This window comes from Pangasianodon hypophthalmus, chromosome 4, assembly GCF_027358585.1.
Source record: "Pangasianodon hypophthalmus isolate fPanHyp1 chromosome 4, fPanHyp1.pri, whole genome shotgun sequence".
In the NCBI taxonomy this organism is placed as follows: domain Eukaryota; kingdom Metazoa; phylum Chordata; class Actinopteri; order Siluriformes; family Pangasiidae; genus Pangasianodon; species Pangasianodon hypophthalmus.
The window spans coordinates 30,504,247-30,523,928 of NC_069713.1; the positions used below are offsets into that span (position 1 = coordinate 30,504,247).

A 19,682-nucleotide genomic window follows, 5' to 3' on the forward strand; every position below is an offset into this window, starting at 1 on the left:
CGGTTTCCTTTGGGTTCTCTGGTTAACTCCTATCTGCAAAAACATACAGGTAGGTGGATTGGTGACTCTAAATTGCTCCTAGATCTGAATGTCTTTTCCAGGGTGTATTCCCACCTCACACCCGGTGTTGCCGGGATAGCCAGGGCAGGGCTCAGAGTCGCATAGAGGAGGAAGATCCATCTAGCAAAAATGGCACAGAGTCACGCTAAATAGATTTTTACAATGAATTGGTACTACTTTGGTCTTCAGCAATGTGCCAGGAAAAGATCAGACCTCCATCTGTCAAGCTCTACTTGGTTTGATGTTCTGATATCCAGAAGCTTTAATTGTCTGGGGAAGTATGGCAAGTATGCGTGTGGGAGCTTCTTGTTTGTTTGTAGCCTTTTTGTTAGTTTACTTTGTGATTGAATTTTAGCAGTTTTTCCACAGGAGCTCCACATTGGGGTGTTTGCAGCCCAGTGGTTTACAAGGCCAGGTGGATATGAGCACCACTGCAGCTTTTGGAGAACACTGGTGACCTTTTTTTTGTTGTTGTGTTTGTGACTCAAATGCTACCAATAGCCTAGGCTCTGAAAGTAGAATAGGACATTTCTGTAAAAAAAGAAGGGCTAACAGAAATTCTTACTATGAAGGGCTATCTATGCACTATTAAGTGATAACATTTATTAAACTACTTAAAACTGAATACACCGTATATCTGTTTTCCAAATATGGAAAATATAATATTAAGAAGGAGATTTAAGAAGAACTCTTTTAAGAACATACATGTCCTTACTCTTCCATCTATCTTTTTGTGCTCCATCCATTTTTCTTTTTTTTCAGCATACTGTAATTGTATGTTTTGGGATTTGGAGTTTGTAAACAAAAAGAAGTGTCCATAATTTGGTTTGTCATTTTGGATAACCCTTAAAAGTTCGCTGTAGAACCCTTACTGGTGCCTTTACACTAGCCATTAACTGTAGTTGTTCGATGGCATTCAAAGTTATGTCAATATTTACGCAGGGAAAGTTACGTGTATTCAGAGTCAGCTTGCACAGCTTTGGATGCAGGACTATACAGATTATGCAAATGGCCTGTGTGTAGTTCACGCCTCCAAGGTTACCAGATTTTTCTTGGAAAAAAAAAAAAAAAAACGTCAAGAGCTGCTAGACCACTGCCATTAAACACAAGCCTTTAAACCTGAAAAAAATCAGGGATAGAAAATGCGGACTAAAGACAGAAATCGACAGGAATCACTTTTTTTTGCTTTGCTGTCAAATGTAATGATTTAATCTCATTATTCTTATAAAATAGCACTTGATCCAGCAGTACTTGATTATTGTGGTGATTATAAAGCAATGAAGTGGTGCTGGATCAAGCTTCTGAATAACGAGGTTACATCATTTATATTGTGCACCAACAGTTGCACGCAAGTGTGCTTGCCACAAGATACAAAATCGAGGTGTGTGCATCGAGTTGCCTACGCTAGCGAAACCAAATACCTTTTAGCAAGTGATAGTGTCCATTCATCCCCATAAACTGTTTTTTGCTTTGTCCATTTGGGCAACCCTTAAAGGTTTTATGTAGAACCCGTAATGGTGCTTTCACACTAGATGTTAAGTGCAGTTCAGATGTTCGATAACATTCGAGTCTGTAGCTCTTAGGAAATCCTGATCAAACGGCGAAATGTGACTCATTGGGCAATGAGGTATTGGTTAAAGGTTATGAGTTCAAGTTCCGAGACTGCTAGAAGAATAACTTTGGGTCCTTTAGTGGTGTCTCAGTGGAGTTATGAAATAACTGAGGTGTGGGAGAATGACCATCTTCTTTTTAATTATCTTGATATCTTGTTAGACATTAAATCATTGTGGAGCAAATTAGCCTAATTTAAACTGTAATAACACTGGGCTTCATTTATCAAACTGAACATGATCAATTTTTCGTAAGTCGTTCATAGGAGCACTTCCACAAAATCCAGTTATTTCAGAAAAATGTTCATAGACAACGAGATTTCCTGAGTTTGTGTAAATGTACGTATAAGCAGACTCACTAACGTGAACCTTGACTGATCGGCTTTAGATTGTATTATTGACTTGAAAGAAAGCGATCCATTGTGGTAGGAGAAATTTAAGACAAATAAGACTGGCTAGTCAGTTAGGACAAAAGTAATGGCACCCTATAAAAAGAAGGAAGAATTTGTATGTGTCTATTGTAGCTGACACACTGCAGTGGCTAAGCTGCATTAGTGGAAGATGTAATGAATGTCACACTGAAGAGGTGGTCTTTCACCATGTAGTCATCATTTTGTCATTTTCAGCTATGCCGTTTTGTTGGGTTTGGCTACATTTAAACCCATGAACGTGCTTGGTAATCAACGTCTCATTGGCATTTATCAACATATACACACGAGTTGGAATAATTCAGCAGAAATTTTTAATTTGGTGTGGTCTAAGAAAACATTAACACGGTTTAACTAAAAGATTGACAACTTATGGCCAATATAGACATTATAGCTTACAATAATGCTATTTATCTTTTGTGAAATTTGCTAGAGACAAAAAATCTCTTATTTTCAAATGAATTATGTTGGAAAATATTGTGCCATGTTGGATTTCTCATCAGTATCACTAAATTGCTTCAGCTTATTTATCTTCATGGTCAGATAGATTTTAGTTTTATATGCGAATTTCTTAAACCACTAATAAAAATGTCTTAAAAACTATATTCTTATATATAAAAAAAATCTTTAGTTTTATAGCTTGTTGAAATGCTGTACAATAAACTAGACTTTGTTTTCCACCATATTTTATAATGACTGAATGACTGATTCTTGTTTTAGTAATTCTGTTATGCGATTATAATGTTTGCTCTGCTTTTTTTCGTTATTTTAGTTAAACAAATATAAACGTAAACCCTGTTATACCGCAGTGCTACTCGATCAACCATTTTGATTTATCAGAATATTAAAACTGAAACGGAGTCACTTGGAGCGCTTGCTGATGTGTTCGCACAGGATGGACAGGTACTGGGTAAGTTTGACCAACAGGATGATGGTGGCTCCTCCTGCTAGCATGCAAGAAGGCCAGAAAAAAGAGAGGAAAATGGCGCTGCTCCCGTATAATCGGCTCAGGAGGAAGTTGGCCTGGTGATCAGAGGGATCGTAGTAGCACGGGATGTGGCGCTGTTCCCGCAACTTCTCGGAGACGTTCATTATCACAGCGTGAATAGCAGCATGGGCCTTCTGACATTTCGGGATGTAGAAGCACTGCGGAGAAATCCATAAAAAAACAGAATGCTTTTTCCATAAACACAGATAACACTTTCGCATTCCATCATAAGCCGATATAAACGCACAGAAGGTTCCAAGGGCCGTATTAAGAGTCAGTGACTTAAATCCAAACATTACGTCAATATTTACACAAGGAAAGTTGCGTGTATTCAGAGTCGTGTATGTAGCGTTTTTTTGGATGCACCCAGTGGAGGACACGGCGGACAGGGTATACAGGTGCGAAAAAATAAAAAGTATATAAAACATATAGTATAGGTTTTCTGAGTGTATTTACAGCCAAAACATACATTTCAACATGACATATTATGGTTACATCAGACACTGGAGTTAATACTGCTACTCGCTTGATCCGATATCGCTGAAAAAAAACTGGGCTTAAGGTAAAGGTCAGAATCGTGCATAACTGAGACACACCTCTGTTTCAGACAAACTCCACCCCATGTTCTTAACACTCGTATAACTTATGTAACTTATTATTATTATTCTCATATGGCTCTGAATACTGATGTGTGCAATTTTCTCACTAAGCCTGCGTAACTCTGAATACTCACTTTAGGAACCGTGAACCAAAAACTGGAAGGCTTTTCTTTCATTTCACAATAATATTTGTCAGTTTTCATTAAAAAACTTTTCCATTCAGGATTTCAAAAGATTTTTAAAAAAAAAAAAAAAAACATTATCTGTAACGGTTCATCATCTTTTACACAAGTGATAACTGATAACAAAGTTTCTCAGCTACATCATATCAGGGTTCGTACTTTGTTCACCTTATATCCGGTGTTCTCTGATTCTTCGTTGTGATGGAGAAGCCCGACGCGATTGGTGGAGTTCAGGCTAACGTAGACCTGCACGCAGGGGAACGTGGAGCTCCTCGAGCAGTCCACACCACAGCTGTAGGAGCAGTTCATCTCCTCAGTTACTGAGATGTTCAGGATGGTACACATGCTCTTCTCCGTCCACTTGCTAGGCCACGCAGGAGAAAGCCCAACAACAAATCTGTCATTTAAAGCTAATGAAGCATGTAGAAGCTACCGGAAAACTCTGCAGAATGGTGGTATTAGAAGTTGGTGTACACTAAGAGCTGTTTTTTTAACCTGTCGCTGTATGAGCGCACCCCAGTGATGCAGGTCACAAAGTACATCATGGTGGAGCAGAAGATCATGCCGAGGCCAAGCAGAATAGCGCGGTCTTCTCCGGCCTTCAGCGCCGTCTCCGTCCTCTTCCTCTCCAGCAGCTCAGGGCCTCGCAACATCTGATAGATGCTCCTATAACACACACACTGACTATCCAGGAAGAAATAATAATATGAGTTAATATGACTTCTGGGTGTTCATATAGTGTTGAAAATACCTAAATTTCTGTGTAGTGCAATAACTGTACAACATTTCTCAGATTTTATTTACTTAGTTAATAAATTAGTTAGATAGTTAACTACGCAAATTAACTATTATTGTAGCTAATTTTATTAAGAGCACATTCAGAAAGAGAGATACAAATGGATTGAATGGATTTTATAAACTATAAAATAAAATATGTATCATTTGACTATTTTTTTTTTATTTATGAGAGAGCATGTGTGAGTCCTTACACTACGTGTCTTGTTGGTATAAATTCAATTTCTTTGTCTTCGTAATTGTTTTCCTGAAGGTACACAAACGCTATAACAGTGTGGCTCCAGGGAAAGGGTTAATTAGTTAATAGATTAATTAATTAGGTAATAGGGTTAATAGATTGGGAAATTACTAGAATGTCATTCAAAATGGATATGGAAGTCATTTATCAGAAAAAATAATAATTAAATAAAGAAAATAAGCCACAATTTTAAAATTCTCATATCCTGTTTCAAGCGACAAACTGAATCAGTAATGAATAAATTTTTGTATCTTGTAGATTAGCATTAATGATATTATCATGTTGTAATCCCTAATTGTGTTGTACCGTAACCGAAGCACGTTGATAATTAGTTGAAATGTGTTTATGCAGCGAGCATGTGTAACAGTCGAGATAATTATCTGACCTCTTCTCATTAGAGACTTTTCTCTCCGTAACCAAAAGCGTCTTTCCTGATGGTCTGTGCTGAGATCTGCCTGAAGACGGTCTCTGAAGAGAACTCTGGAAAGCCCTGAGGTAAAGTTCGCACAACATCTTATACAAATGCTCGTGAAAACTGGAAATTAAATCTGGAAATATTAAAAATAAAGTTAAAAAAAAGGTTTGAATTGATAGCAATACTCCAATTTAAAAAAAGGTGATGTCGCTACCCACAATCCCCTGAGGATCATTTATTATTTATTATACGAGTTTCCAGGAAACATGTCATTTTTCATGAACTGAGACAAACATTTGAACTATCTATGGATGAAGTATCGTGAAATAAACTGTGAACATTTTGTCTTAGACTCCATCAGGACACAGCTTGATATTTCTAATGCTGTACAATGGAATATATACATTTCTGACTATACATGATTGCATTCCTCATCCTGTATCAAGTGTCTATCAGATGATCCATCTCTCTTTCCTCTAGTGTCATTAAATTCCCCTCTAAGTACAGCATTAATTTTTATGACAAAGCAGCTTTGTCTTTTGTAGTGCTAATCCTTACTTATCAGACACTAACAGAGCACTTTCCAAAAACAAGCTCATTAATATTTATAATGCGACCTGCTCTGGTTAATTAACCACACTTTTCAGGACGGCTAATCAATTTACAGACGAATGAAGCTTCCTGCTCTTGTGTATACACAGCATTAATGATTACACTGAATGGTCTGAACATTTAAGCAACGCATTAGCAATGGGGTCTCGTTTAAAATGAAAAGAAAAAGAGCAATACCTCTGGTGCATTGTTTTGCGATCGACGTGGGACGTTCGGGAAAAGCTGGCCTGAGGAATAAAAGTTAAAACACGCTACGTAACGTATAAGAAACGCGTCCGTGTGCAGAAGCGTGATCTAAGCCATCTAGGAAAGCTCTATGGCACCAACTCTGTGCAAACATCTAACACAAAGAATTCTTTATCCGATGGGACAGAGTGATGGATCACCGCCGGTATGTTCTTGTGCAGAACATAATAAGAACGGCAACGATAGATGCACGTGGTGAAACCAGCGCTCTGTCAGCGTCCACTCATAGAGCACCTGCGCAGGACGTCCACGGAGTGATGGATTACCTCGGAGTACAACCAATCGCATTTCATTAAACATCAGCAAAGTGTTATCCATGTTCCATATGGTCTCGCATGTTCTATATAGCGCCCACTCCACATGGTAGCATAATAAGAATAATCATTGGTATGGTGACTTTTTCTGTACAGAGACGTTTACTTAACATTCATGGAAGGAGTCTCCAGTGTCAGTGCTTTGTAACAGTTAGAGGTAAATCCATAACTTTTAAGTTTTCCACCACAAGAAGTTTTTCCACTCAGTTTTTCCACTCAGGTTTTGAGTCATTTCAGTAATGAGTGCCATTTCTTTTGTCTTATAAAGTTAAGCGAATGTTTATAGCTGCTATAACGTAAGCGATAACATGAACTAGCTTGCGTTTTTTTCGTGAACTTTCCATGACATTAAATGTAGCTATAAATGGCTAGTGCTTGTTAATAAATAAAAATGGTACTCGTTTGCAAATTGCCGTGGTATAAGAGGAGTAAAAAACACTTCAGGATGTGCTGTTATTGGAAAATGACTTCATCACACCAGTCCGGCGTTGATTATTTTCCCAAAAACAGCACATCCCAAAGTGTTCTATTTATCTATCTATCTACCTATCTATCTATCTATCTATTTATTTATTTACTTATTACAATTGATCAGTTGTAATTTCAAAAAATTTCTATTTCTGTTTTAAGATTTTACTTTCTTGGACACATGACTCGTTCACATAGTCAGTTACCTCACTTCCTGGTTTGGTCAAACAAATCAGGGATATCCTGATAGCTCCCAAAATTCCACCTTGGAATTCTCACTCAACATTAATGCCTTTTCCTAGTCAGAAGGCGATAATTACGGCTATTCCCATCTAATTTCAATGCAGCATAAGAATTAGAAGTGCAATACTTTTAGCGCAAGCTGGGAAAGCTGGATGTCATGAGGTAGTAATACATGGATCATGCACTTATGTGGTAGAAAGTGTTGCTAAAAGTGAGCAAAAATGTCACAACTCCCAGAAAGCTTGACCGATTGATCATTCTTGGAAACACAAGTTCGTTTAGCTAACCTAAAATGGTTAGCTGGGACAAAGTGGTTTTGCTAATCTGATCTGTAACCAGCGTTAGACACAGTGTCATGTCTTATTCCAACCTGAAAAACTCCTTTCCAAAAAAAAAAAGTAGCATTGTTTATACGCAGGTCCGTTGTGGAATAATCTGAGCACTTCCTCAATGTACAAGTTTCAGAAGCCTTGTCATATTTCGTCTGTTTCTTTCCTCTCTCTTTCCTTTCTTCCTTAATTGGACGCATCCGTCGGTTCAACAGAAGGCCAAACAGCTTAAAAATGCACAGCATGTGGTCTGTCTGCTTAAATAAATCCCCTCAATCCAAAGCTAGCAGCTAATAACCCTCTTTGCTGAGTCAACCTCGATAATCGCCCCTCTTCCGCCTGCTGATCCGGAGGGGCATGCCGAAAGTCGTAAAGGGCTTTCATGAGACCTGTGTGCAAAAAATGAGCTCCGAGCATAAACAACTGATTTTCAAATGCATTAAGCATTTTATATCCAAACCTCTGAATCCACCGTGCTTCATTTTTCCAACGTTTCGGTTGAATCTCAACACATGTCATCTCCTAACACTATTCGTGTTGAGTCACTGTATATTATATTATATGAAGAGTCAGGGTAGCCTACTTTTAATTACATCCCTTTTCAAACACATGATATAAACAACAGCGACTGCCTGCTCACCATCAGCACCGTTTCCCAAAGCCTATAAAAAAAAAAAACAATCAAGAGGCAGACCAGGATGTCTTTGCTGGCTCAGCAGTCTCTGTAGCGGCAGCATGGCGTGTATATGGCACGCCGTCCACTGGCTGTGAAGCTGATGAATTGATGTTTCAGCGCCTGAAAGTGCTTGCAGCTGCATCATTTCTACTGTCTCAGCTACCAAAGAATTTTATCAGAACGCTCAGTAAATATTCGAAGAGCTTCTAAGAAGGTTACACCATAACAGTCTAGAAATAAAGTTCCTGCAAGGTTGAAAAAATCTGCTCTTCACGTTGCTCACACAACCTTCTCAACAAAAAATATAGCATTATGGAAGACAAGAAACATATTATCTAAGCAATAAAACACCTGAGGGTGCGCTGTTATAGGAAAATCATCAACTAAACAATGGTGTGATGGGGGGGGGTTAACGCTTACCGCCCAGAGGTTGGTTATTTTCCATTAACGTTAATGTCCTGAAAGTATTTTATGAGCAATTTGCCAATGGTTACAATTTTAATTTATTAAAGAGCGTCATACTTTTTATCCATTTACAGTTACATTTAACGTTGTGTGCCATCTGCGAAACAAGTTAGTTCCTGTTCTCACTTACGTTATAGCAGCTATAAACAGTTATTTCATGTTAACAAGACAAAAAATTAAGCTTGTTATAAAAAAGTCATCTGTCCTTAGACTTACCCATGGAGGAAAACGTAAAGGGACAGCTTTACCTTGGACTGGAGACTCCTTCTATAATAAACATCTCCTTACAAAACACTTCACCGTATCAGTGATTAGCTGTTTCTTCTTCGGTAGGTAACAACATGTTATTAAAAATCTGTTTACTATTAGAATTAGATTACGTGGAGCGCCTGTAGTACAAGAATGAGTTGTTACTATAGAAACGATAACGTACGAGCACATTGGTATAAACCTGTGATTTGAATTATGGTTGGAACTGGTGTCAGATTTTGGCCAATCAGATTTGAGAATCCAACAGTGCTGTGGTATTATTAAAAAAAAAAAAAAAAAAAAAAGGTTAATGTTCACGTTCTGCTAAACTAAAATTGTTAGGCCGGGCCTTTCTTCGGCTCAGTGTGATGTGAAAAGCAGTCGATCCTCTCTTTCTATTAGCTTGCAGTGGTTTTAAAATCTTAAACATATTTTTTTGGGTTACAATCTCAGAGTTTTGTATCAAATGAGATATTTGAGAGACTGTAAAACAGCAGGCTTCACGCAGTACCTGTGCACAATTTGGAAATCGGAATCGCTGTACTGAAATAGTGCGATGTAATCAGAGTCGGCGTCCGAACAAGTCAGAAATCTAATGGGAAGTCATTAGGCCTCCCGTGGTGAAAAGGAGGCGAGGACTGCCATTTATCAAATGACTTAAAGGAGCAAGATTCTACTGAGAAGCGAGATTTCTGAACACACTAATGCATCTCGAAATCTCTGAACACACACACACACACACATTCGCTCTGCTTCTCTTTCATACACATTGGCTGCGTTACAGCATCATGCAATCATATAGATGAGTCCTTCACTACCATCACCATCTTCACCAACAAATCATAATCAAGCCTTTAGTCACGGTCAAAGCAGGCATTCCTCAGGATAAAAAAGCTAAACTAAAAGGTGCATAGGAATGGAGTTCTCGAATCTTCTCAATAACGCCGCTCATTTTCTCCTTGAGAGGAAAACACTGTAGCTGGCGGAGGTTGTGAAGACGCACCATGGAAGCAATTTCTTCTGGCAAATGAATATTCCATGCAGGAGCATCAAATCAGCATGAAGATCTAGACTTCAGGGATAACTTTGAAACAAAAAAATAGACTATATCTACAATTTTTATCTACAAAAAGGTACAGAACAAAATGACGAGATAAGAGGTTTGGTGGTGCAATAACCCACTTCCTACTGTGATGTCAAAGTGTCTCCATGTACAGAATCACATGATATTAACCCCAAGCACATTAATGACTAGGCTGTAGATATTACATTTATATTTTCTGCTATCAATCTCTGACACCCACAAGACTCTAACCTCAACCAACATTTCAGACATTTTCACTCACTCCTGCAATTGCGTCTCTACTCCAGACCAGCCGGCGTTTGTGTACGATTTTATTTACCTTAAACATCTCAAATGGAAGATATCTGAATCAGCTGCTAGCACTTTGTCACATCATCTATATAATGATAGTCATTTACACTTGGTGTTTGCTAGCGTGTGTTAAAGCCTTCCTGGATGTTTGGAGAGGTGTTTTTCAGTCATATGGGTCTGCACAAGAAAATGTTCCATTTAGGAAAGTTTTTTCCCTCAGGTTTAAGTTTATCCCTCTACAAGAATCAATTTTGGCAAACATCGTACCATTTGCAGCTCACACACCACAGAATTTAAAAGTCTTGGAAAGAAGGAAGACTTCGGTATTCAGATACTCTGGTGTATTTTTACAGTTTTTAGATTTTTATACAGTTTTTAGACAGGATTAGATATCATGTTCATATCATAAACTTCCCTGCTAATGCTTGCTATTAGCTAGCATATGCTAACCTGAGGGGATTTCTGACAGGATTAGATACCATGTTCATATCATAAACTTCTCTGCTAATGCTTGATAGCTAACATACGCTAACCTGAGAGGATTTCTGACAGGATTAGATATCATGTTCATAGAAATCTATAAACTTCCCTGCTAATGCTTGATAGCTAACATACACTAACCTGAGAGGATTTCTGACAGGATTAGATATTTTGTTCATATCATAAACTTCCCTGCTAATGCTTGCTAGCTAACATGTGCTAACCTGAAGGGATTTCTGACAGGATTAGATAGCTTGTTCATATCATAAACTTCTCTGCTAATGCTTGTAGCTAACATACGCTAACCTGAGAGGATTTCTGACAGGATTAGATATCTTGTTCATAGAAATCTATAAACTTCCCTGCTAATGCTTGCTAGCTAGCAAACACAAGATAAACTGAAGGGATTTCAGATTAGAGGAGTGGATATCTTCTTCACAGAAATCTAAGCTCTTCCTTGCTGGTGCTAGCTAGCTAGTTAACCTAAGTTAATCTGAGAGGATTTCTGAGATTGGATATCTTGTTCATAGAAATATTTAATCATCCATGCTAATGATAGCTAGCTAACTAATATAAACTAACCTGAGAGGACTTCTGACAGGATTAGATATCTTGTTCATAGTTTTCTATAAACTTCCCTGCTAATGCTTGTTAGCTAGCAAACATAAGATAACATGGTGGGATTTCTTAGAGGAGTTGTTCCTAGAAATCTAATATCTTCCTTGCTTATGCTAGCTAGCTAGCAAACATAAGCAAACCTGAGGGGATTTCTGAAAGGATTTATGTCTTTTAATATGAGTCTACAATTTTCCATGCTATTGCTAGCTAGCTAATTAATGTAAATTAAACTGATGGGACGTCTGACAGGATTAGATATTTGTTCATATAATAAACTTCCCTGATAGCATACTTGCTAGCTAACATAAGCTAACTTGAGAGGATTTCAGAAAAAAAAGTCATAGTGATAAATGTTTATAATCTTCATTTGCTAGCTAGCTAATATACACAAACCTGGCAGGAATTTATGAGGATTTTTAAGTCATGTTTACATTCTTGACCGCTAAATCTACATAGCTGGCTAAGATAAGCTAATGTGACAGGATATCTGATTGAAAGCAATAACACTACTTTAAATTGTATATTTTATAAATTTTATATGCAGCAAAAATGTTTTACATAGTAATAAAGCAATCAACAAGCCATCACAACTGTTAAGATTGGTTTTATTCAAAAAGAATAACTTAATAAAGGTAGAATATAGGTTTAAAAACGGTAGTATGCAAAATAACATGATAATTAATGAAATGATAATTGAAATGGTTCAAAGTAGTGCTTAAATGTTATTAAACATATAATAATATATATAGATAAATGGTGAAAGAAAAAATTACAACATAGACATGCAGACAAACGGTCAATGCCACATCACGCCACTGAGGGGCTCCGTTGGTTTACAAAAACAGTTCTGTATTTTAACTTATATTTTTAGTAATATTTAAGTACTGTGTAATTATTATGAAAGATAAGATACATAAATAATTGAGTTTGGTTTGGAGGACCATGTACAAAAACATTCATCTTGAGTTAGCTTGCTAATTTCTGTCCACATATTTTACATAGTAATAATTATATCCAGTGTTTATTATTATTATTATTATTATTATTATTATTATTATTGTCCCAATGCATAATTTTATGACTAGTACCAAATAAAGAAGCTTTGGATACAAACAGCAGTTTAATGTAATAATATCTAGCTATAAAAAAAAAAATACAATATGGGCCTCAACATACATAAAGCTGTCATTATACAGTATGTTATATACTGTATTTTATTGCATTACCAGCGTTTTTTTATTGCTATTTTATTTTATTGCTGACCAAATGCATCTCCTGAAATGAAAAATACTAATATATCAATCCAGACATTTTTTAGTTCAGGGGTTTTATAGCTTCCTGTAAGAGTCTACCACTTTTTTTTAATATTCCTTTGTTTATAATTTCAGTGTTGATTGATGGCCGCTTGTTAGAATTTAAGCCAATGAGAATATAAAACAGCATCTTGCAGGCTATAAAAGGCTTACACATTTTTTTTTGTGTGTGTTTGTGTGTGTGTGTGTGTGTAATACATGAGCACACGCAAGGATCCCCGCTGAGCTCCATTTTCTGCACTCGCATTTAAAATAAGGACTAAAGTGTGGGAGATTGTAGAGTTCCCACAACACACATCAGCCTCCTGCTGCGCTCCTATTTCTGTAAATCATGCTCATCTTTTACCCAGAGAGCCATGTTTCATTTCCTGAACACTTCCAGACACATTATGACGTGATGCCTTATGCTCATAGATAACACTTCACTTCACACTTTTAGAAGAAATTAAGAAGAAGAAAAAAAAAAGTAATTTCCTGATAAGTCGCTTGCTTTCCTGTTTATGTTTAGGGGTGTTTTTTTTCCCCACAAGCGAGACAGAATCCAAGCACAGAGCTGAGCAGCTGAAGGTTAAAGGTCACCAGCTCTCAAGTCATCCTGGGATTTGAACTCACAACGTTTTGGTCATTGGATCAGAACCACAGCTGCTGAGCCATCGGTTACACCACAGCGCTCCTGAATTCTGGATTCTGATTGGTCGGAAGGTGTTGATTAATTGCCTATAACAGCAGCTCTGACAGTAGTTCCGGCTACAACGCAAATCACAGGTTTATAGTATTAACAGCGTCCTGGCAGCAATAAACCATCTCGCGCTTCTGCAGCACTGAGCTTCACAGGACAAAGTGGAGCTGCTACGTGATTGGCTGATGGTGCAACAGAGCAGTAACGTGATTGGTTCCCGCACCAAATGATTGTGTGTGTGTATGTGTGTGTGTGTGTATATAGTTCATTGTTGGTTCATGTTGCACTATGGGACAAGGAACGAAGGAAAAACATTTCAGTACATTACATGTGTTTATTATGTACACAGTAACACTATAATAAACACAAGCAGACCCACACAATAACAGGCAATAGAACCCATTATCACACCACCACACACAGCTTTAAAGTTGGGGTGTCTGTCAAAGAAATTGCAGATGGGGGAGAAGATCCGGCCAAGCATTCTGCGAGCGCTCCTGACGAACCGACTCGAGGCCCTCGATTCTGTGTGTGAAGCTGGAAACATGAGAAGAAGCAGAGTTACAGCAAAATGACAAAAACTGCTCTTTTAGCTCATTATCAGGACACACGGTGCAGGAATGGATAAAAGCGAAAACTCTTAAACACGATCATCACGCTATTTAAAAATCATTAGCTAACGTCATAAATAAACAGGATCATTATTAGCATTTATTCTTATTTAAAGTACAGAATACAGAGTACTAATGAAGGTCAAGTTACGTGTTGTACACTAAAAAGACACGTAGCGTAAACGTGGTCAAAAATCACGGGTTCGTTTCATTTTAAAGACTTACATTCGTGAAGATTTGCGGAGCTCGATGGGGACGGCTGGTCATCGCCTGTCAGAGGAGCTCTCCTCTGCTTCTTCTTGCACTTTTTGGGAAGATGAGATTTGTGAAGATAAAAAGATACATCAGGAAGCAGAAATGGATGTCTAAGACGACTAATAACCTTAAAGAACGTGATTAATACTGTAAATCGAGTGACTGATGTTAAATAAACCATTCAATCGTCAAAAACTACAAATAAAATCCACACTAAACTCTGAACTCAAAACCACAGGAGAACATTTAGGGGAAAAAGTCCTGCATACCTTCTTGCTCACGCGCCCGTTCCTCAGATGTTCCAGAGTCTCTTCCACGTCAGCATGAGGAGATGAGCTGGAGGGAGCTGCTGATAGATGAGGAGACTTAGAGGAAGTCCCAGCATCCTCGATTTCATGTGCGAGCACTGTAGCAAACGGACAACCGGTCGATTTGTCCATGAAGCTGCTTTCCTGTGCTTCGTTTCCTGCACTCAGCCCGGCGTTTAGCACATTCTTCAGTAAAGCCTTGATGGACTCATCTGCAAATGTGTAAACACACTCAGAAGGTAACTGGGTGTAGTGTAACATGTTGTTCTCTCTCCCCGGAACAGAATCCGATGAGCACTGGCCAACATCTGCCTTATCCACGTTCCTCAGGGGGAGTTTTGGAATTACATCCTTTGTAGCACGTGCTCGTCGATGGATCTTCTCCTTTGGAGGAAGATCCTCCAACTCTGTTATCTCATTAACCGTGCCTTCCTCACTGATGTAGATGGGAGTGACACGATCCTCATCCCCGTCTGACTGTGCTGACGCATCTGTCCTTTCATCGTCAGCAACATGTTTAGAGAAGGAAGTGAAGAAAGCCTTCAGCTGATTGCGCACCACAGTGAAAAGGTGCAGAGGAGCGAATGAACTGTTCTGGACTGAAGGCCTCGACTTCCTGTCTGCATCTATAAACTGCCGCACAGTGGCGCCAACAGTTTGGGAAATCTCAGTAGAAAGGATCTGCAGATTTAAAGCTGACGACACTTTCCTGAGACGTTCCTCTGGGAATTGTGAGGGCAGCAGAGGACAAGATTCCACCATTCGGAAGATGAGGTCACTCACACGCCTGGTGGATTCGGTCTGGAAATGGGCGTCATCGTTCTTCACTGTAGGAGGAGCTGTCAGCTCACTCCTTAACAAATCAGTGACCTCAGTAATGATGCTGTTGGTGCACAGGTCCAGGTCCACCTGCTCCTCCACCCTTTCCTCGTGTGTGGGAGAGCTCAGAGCTTTAGATGCCTTTGAGAAAAATGCGTGAAGGAGACTTCGCACTTTTCTCAAGATGTTCTGTGGCTTTTTGGCAGATTCTGCTTCTTTGACGTCAAAGAGGCAGGAAAAGGCTTCGAGAGCGTCAGACTCATCGCATTCGTATAAAACGCTGACGAGCGAATCTGCAGTACTAACGGCACTCTGCTCATCTTCTGACGAGCATCTTGAGGAATCCGCTGTCGACAGCCTTCTGAGCAGCATTTCACTCACCATCTGAGTGGCTTTATCGAGGAACTCCTTAGACCTCAGAGGGACAGAACTGCTCACCTCAGACCTCAGACGACCGGATTTACGCGGCTGCAAGAACGCAAACCGTCTGAACCAAGGTACTTTAGAAGAGCGGGACTTGCCCGGCAGCTCGTCACGCAGTAATAAGTCTGCATTCTTCTCAATGAGCTCCTCAGCGCAGCTGTCAATAACAGCCTGCAGGTTTGGAGCTTCGCTGACAGATACAAGGTTCTGAGCATCAGTCACTGCTGCTGCTGAGGCTGCTGCGTTCTCCAGGCTCGAGCACGACGGTCTCTTCTTCTCTCCGAGTCCAGTAAGACTTCTGTGCTTTGTGATAGCATCTGAGGAGTTCTCTGAGTAGGGAGCTGGGCGAGCATCAGTATCACTCACCTGAGCTTCACCTGCCTGAGCTTCACCTACCCGAGCTTCCGATCCGTTTTCTATGTCAGTTGTTCCGATCTCGAGAGCCGTTCCGCTGATCACGGTATTTACGATTTCAGCAGTGACTCGATCCAGATCTACTGACGCCGTCGGTGACGACTCTGTGCTGGAACCTGAAGCTTTCCTGCTGAATAAACCTGTGGAAATTTTTGAAGATAACCACTTCTCTAGGGTCTCACTTGCAACCAGAATGGCCTTATCGAGGTAACGTTCAGCAGCAGCAGACTCCTGGACGTTCTCCGACCTGCCGTCGAGCTTGGCAGCAGTTTTAGGACAGACGTCCAAGAACGACTTGTTTTTTTCGGAAATGGCTTGTTTCCGCCCAGAGGTGAACTCAAACACCTGCTTGAAGATGTTCTCGTAGATCTTTCGAGCACCAGAGAGGAAGTTCTTCCTCTCATCTTCTGGTCCAGACTGGTCAGCAGCATTGCAACTGACGCCTGATGAACTTTTACACAGTGAATGTGTAAGTATAAAAACTAATTCCCACAGAATTTTTGAGGCTGTTCTCTTGACCTCCTCCGTCAGCGAATTCATTTCCGTCTCACTGCGGACAGGGACGGAGGTTTGGGACGACATTGTGGCAGCGATTTTTTCCTCTGTTTTCAGAAGAACTTTTCTGACCGCTTGTGTGGCTTTGCTCAGAAACTGATCACTGAAAAGCTTCTCAGCATTAGGAGCTGATGAAGCACAGTCAGGAGCCATCACTTCAGTCGTCACAGGGACCGAATCAGGGGTCGAGGATTTTAGAGTTAACTCAAAAGGGGACCTGCTGGTGGAGACAACCTCTTCCAAGCCCTTCATTATTCCCTGGACCTCCTGGTGGGACTTTAGTGACGTTCCTGAAGTTTTCTCTCCTCCAGGGCTGTCGAAATCACCAGAGTAACACAGAGCCAAGATCTTATCACAGATCTCATTAGTGCATGCGATGCTGAGATCTGACTGTGAGATCTGATCTTCTACAGGTGATGAAGCTCTCGCCGAGCAGATCGTCCTCCGTCCTGATGCCACTCTCCGGATCGCCTCCAGCATCGCAGCTGTTGTCTGAGTGACGACTCTCTGAACGAGCTGACAGATGAAATCAGACGTCTCCATAGGTGATCTTTATACAGGAAACAGAGAACATTAACGGGAATTCATATTATTTTTACGTCAGTGCTCACATGAATTTAAATAAATGAATGCGAGTGAAAAATGACAATCAGCGTTAAATTTCATAAAACACAGAAAACCCATCTGATAGCACTGTAAGTCGTTCCACCACAGTGCTGCTGAATCCTGGATTCTGATCGGTCAGACGGTGTTGATTAAACAGTGCAGTAAAGTTCATCATTGTGAATATTAAGAGTGAAATCTGAGCAGCAGGTTGGTAAAGTTTACCTTTGAGCTGAGGTGTCTGAGTCAGACCACTTCCTCCATTTAGACTCGGGCATTTTCTTCAGCTTGTCGTTTGCCTGGAGAATCGAATCGATCCCGAAGCTTTCCATGAGAGGCGTCAGTAAACGCCGAATGGCAGAAGACGCCGCTGACATCACAACTTTCTTGCACAGAGCCGCAAACTCCAACTTTGTGACCTTTTGAAATAAAGACAAAGAAAATCAGCTTCTTGAATATGAAATCAGTGACATTACAGCGTCTTACACTAAATGAAACTACTTCATTATTCGTTATTCTAACACTCTTACCTTCTTCGTCATGTCCCTGGTCACAGCCTTCCATTCCCTTTAAACACACACACACACACACACACACACAGTAAATCAGCATTTATTCAAGTGTAAATTAACTGAATAAAATGTTACTGTGAGTCAGAAATCAGTAAAAATGAACATACTCATCGCTCAGATGAAGAACGACGTCCATAATGTCCCTGAAACACTTCAGTCTCTGGTCAGATGTGGAGTCCTGAGTGCACGCTCCAGCTGTTCCAGCTGTTCCAGCTGTTCTTCTCTGGCTACTTCTCTTCTTCTTACACATCTGTAGAGAGCACATGGAGTTCACAGCAGCGCTTTAACTTTAGCATTTTGTTGATCATCAAAGTCCAAATGAAATTCTAGCAGAGTTTTTAATAACTACATCAGCGAGCATAAATATTAGCACCCATCCTGTTTCAGTCCCAGAATCAAACAAATGCTGTTCATCTTCAAACTGATTCACATGAACTCGACTCACCTTTGAATCACGTCGGTATGAATTCAGTGTTTTCTCTCGGATTGCTTTCTCTATAAAAACACAAACAGGACGTTAATTAAAGCAAAGTCCTCCAGCAAAGTGATCAGAATAAAGCCATGTTTAAACTCAGGCCTGGATTCATCTCAGCTCATCTTTCACATCTTTCACACCAACAAGTCTGGCTTTTTAATCACCACAATTATTATTCATTCATTATTAACAACAAACAACAACAACAATAATAATAATAATAATAATAATAATAATAATGATAAGGGTTAGAGGAGCTTACCTGGCATGTGATCTGTAAAATGCAGTAACTGAACTAAAGCACCTGAAATTTTTTGTCCCTTCTCCTCCTGTGACGCCAAAGCCTCCTCTTGTGACGTCACAGTCCCCCATCTCTTACAGCTTTACGTTCTAAATCCGTGATGATGATGATGATGATGATGATGATGTTTTTTTGTTTTTTTTTCCACGTTCCACTGTTTCCACTGTTTATTAAACAGAATAAACTTAAAGACTTGTTTGGATGTGTTTATTTTTCTCTCTCTTTCTGCAGCAGATGAAGCACATCATCATCATCATCATCATCATCATCATAGGATCATTTCATGCTTCTGTCTCAAGTGCTAATTAATTTCGCTTTAGCTAAAGCTGCATTTACTATTTATTTTAACTCGGCCATATCGGAGGCGGGCCCAGTGTCAATCATTTGGCGCGGGAACCAATAACCTTACTGCTCTGTTGCACCATCAGCCAATCACGTAGCAGCTCCACTTTGCCCTGTGAAGCTCAGTGCTGCTGAAGCGCGAGACGGTTTATTGCTGCCAAGACGCTGTTAATGTCGTCGTTTCTATAGTAACAACTCATTCATAATCTAAGATTAAGAGACTGATAACGTGTACTAACTTGTTTTATGGATGTACCACAACATTAAATGTAACTCTAAATGGATAAAAAAAGTACAAAGTGTCATTTATTGGTAAATACAAAAAAAATAATAATAATAATCGTTGGAGAATTGCTGTCTTATAAAAGGAATAAAACAATTCGGGACATGAAGTTAGAGGAAAATAATCAACTTCAGGGTGGAAGAGTAACTTTGTTTGGCATCAGGCCACATCACAAGATACCATCGCTGATTGTTTTCCCATAACAGCATTCCCAAAGTGGTTTATTCCTCACTTATTAGAGTCTAGTGGTCCCTGATGAAGATGAATGAATGAATGAATGAATGAAGTGTGTAAAATGATAGTAAAGTATTAAATCATGGAAACATTCCTAAATATGAT

General features: G+C 39.5%; 2 protein-coding genes across 4 annotated transcripts; both read right to left on the bottom strand.

Moving 5' to 3' along the window:
* Positions 1–1,664: 1,664 nt before the first annotated feature.
* Positions 1,665–7,050, bottom strand: kcnmb2 (potassium large conductance calcium-activated channel, subfamily M, beta member 2). Of its 3 annotated transcripts, XM_053233039.1 has the most exons (5): positions 6,105–7,050; positions 5,286–5,390; positions 4,363–4,551; positions 4,027–4,231; positions 1,665–3,244 (listed from the first exon to the last, which is right to left on the bottom strand). In XM_053233039.1, exons 1-5 carry the CDS (start codon positions 6,113–6,115, stop codon positions 2,960–2,962), a joined length of 795 nt encoding a protein of 264 aa, XP_053089014.1. In that variant the 5' UTR covers positions 6,116–7,050; the 3' UTR covers positions 1,665–2,959. The 3 variants fall into 3 exon arrangements, with proteins under 3 accessions (XP_053089014.1, XP_026793030.3, XP_053089013.1); XM_026937229.3 differs by having other exon boundaries at positions 4,036–4,231; positions 5,286–7,050; XM_053233038.1 differs by having other exon boundaries at positions 5,286–7,050.
* Positions 7,051–13,719: 6,669 nt separating this feature from the next.
* LOC128318168 (uncharacterized) lies at positions 13,720–18,686 on the bottom strand. The gene is made up of 8 exons (XM_053233551.1): positions 18,680–18,686; positions 18,388–18,437; positions 18,050–18,192; positions 17,901–17,937; positions 17,596–17,789; positions 14,518–17,317; positions 14,219–14,297; positions 13,720–13,919 (listed from the first exon to the last, which is right to left on the bottom strand). The coding sequence occupies exons 1-8, from the start codon at positions 18,684–18,686 to the stop codon at positions 13,720–13,722; spliced, it is 3,510 nt and encodes a 1,169-aa protein (XP_053089526.1).
* Between the last annotated feature and the right edge of the window lie 996 nt (positions 18,687–19,682).

What these genes read in the sequence shown, in the direction of transcription:
- kcnmb2 (XM_053233038.1), bottom strand. Translation starts at nt 5,413, where the DNA reads ATGTTGTGCGAACTTTACCTCAGGGCTTTCCAGAGTTCTCTTCAGAGA. An exon ending in AAAGTCTCTAATGAGAAGAG is followed by an intron (nt 4,552 to 5,285) that starts GTCAGATAATTA and finishes CTTCCTGGATAG; the next exon opens with TCAGTGTGTGTGTTATAGGA. An exon ending in CCGGATATAAGGTGAACAAA is followed by an intron (nt 3,245 to 4,026) that starts GTACGAACCCTG and finishes ATTTCTCCGCAG; the next exon opens with TGCTTCTACATCCCGAAATG.
- LOC128318168 (XM_053233551.1), bottom strand. An exon ending in CATACCGACGTGATTCAAAG is followed by an intron (nt 18,193 to 18,387) that starts GTGAGTCGAGTT and finishes TGCTCTCTACAG; the next exon opens with ATGTGTAAGAAGAAGAGAAG. An exon ending in ACGGGCGCGTGAGCAAGAAG is followed by an intron (nt 14,298 to 14,517) that starts GTATGCAGGACT and finishes CTTCCCAAAAAG; the next exon opens with TGCAAGAAGAAGCAGAGGAG.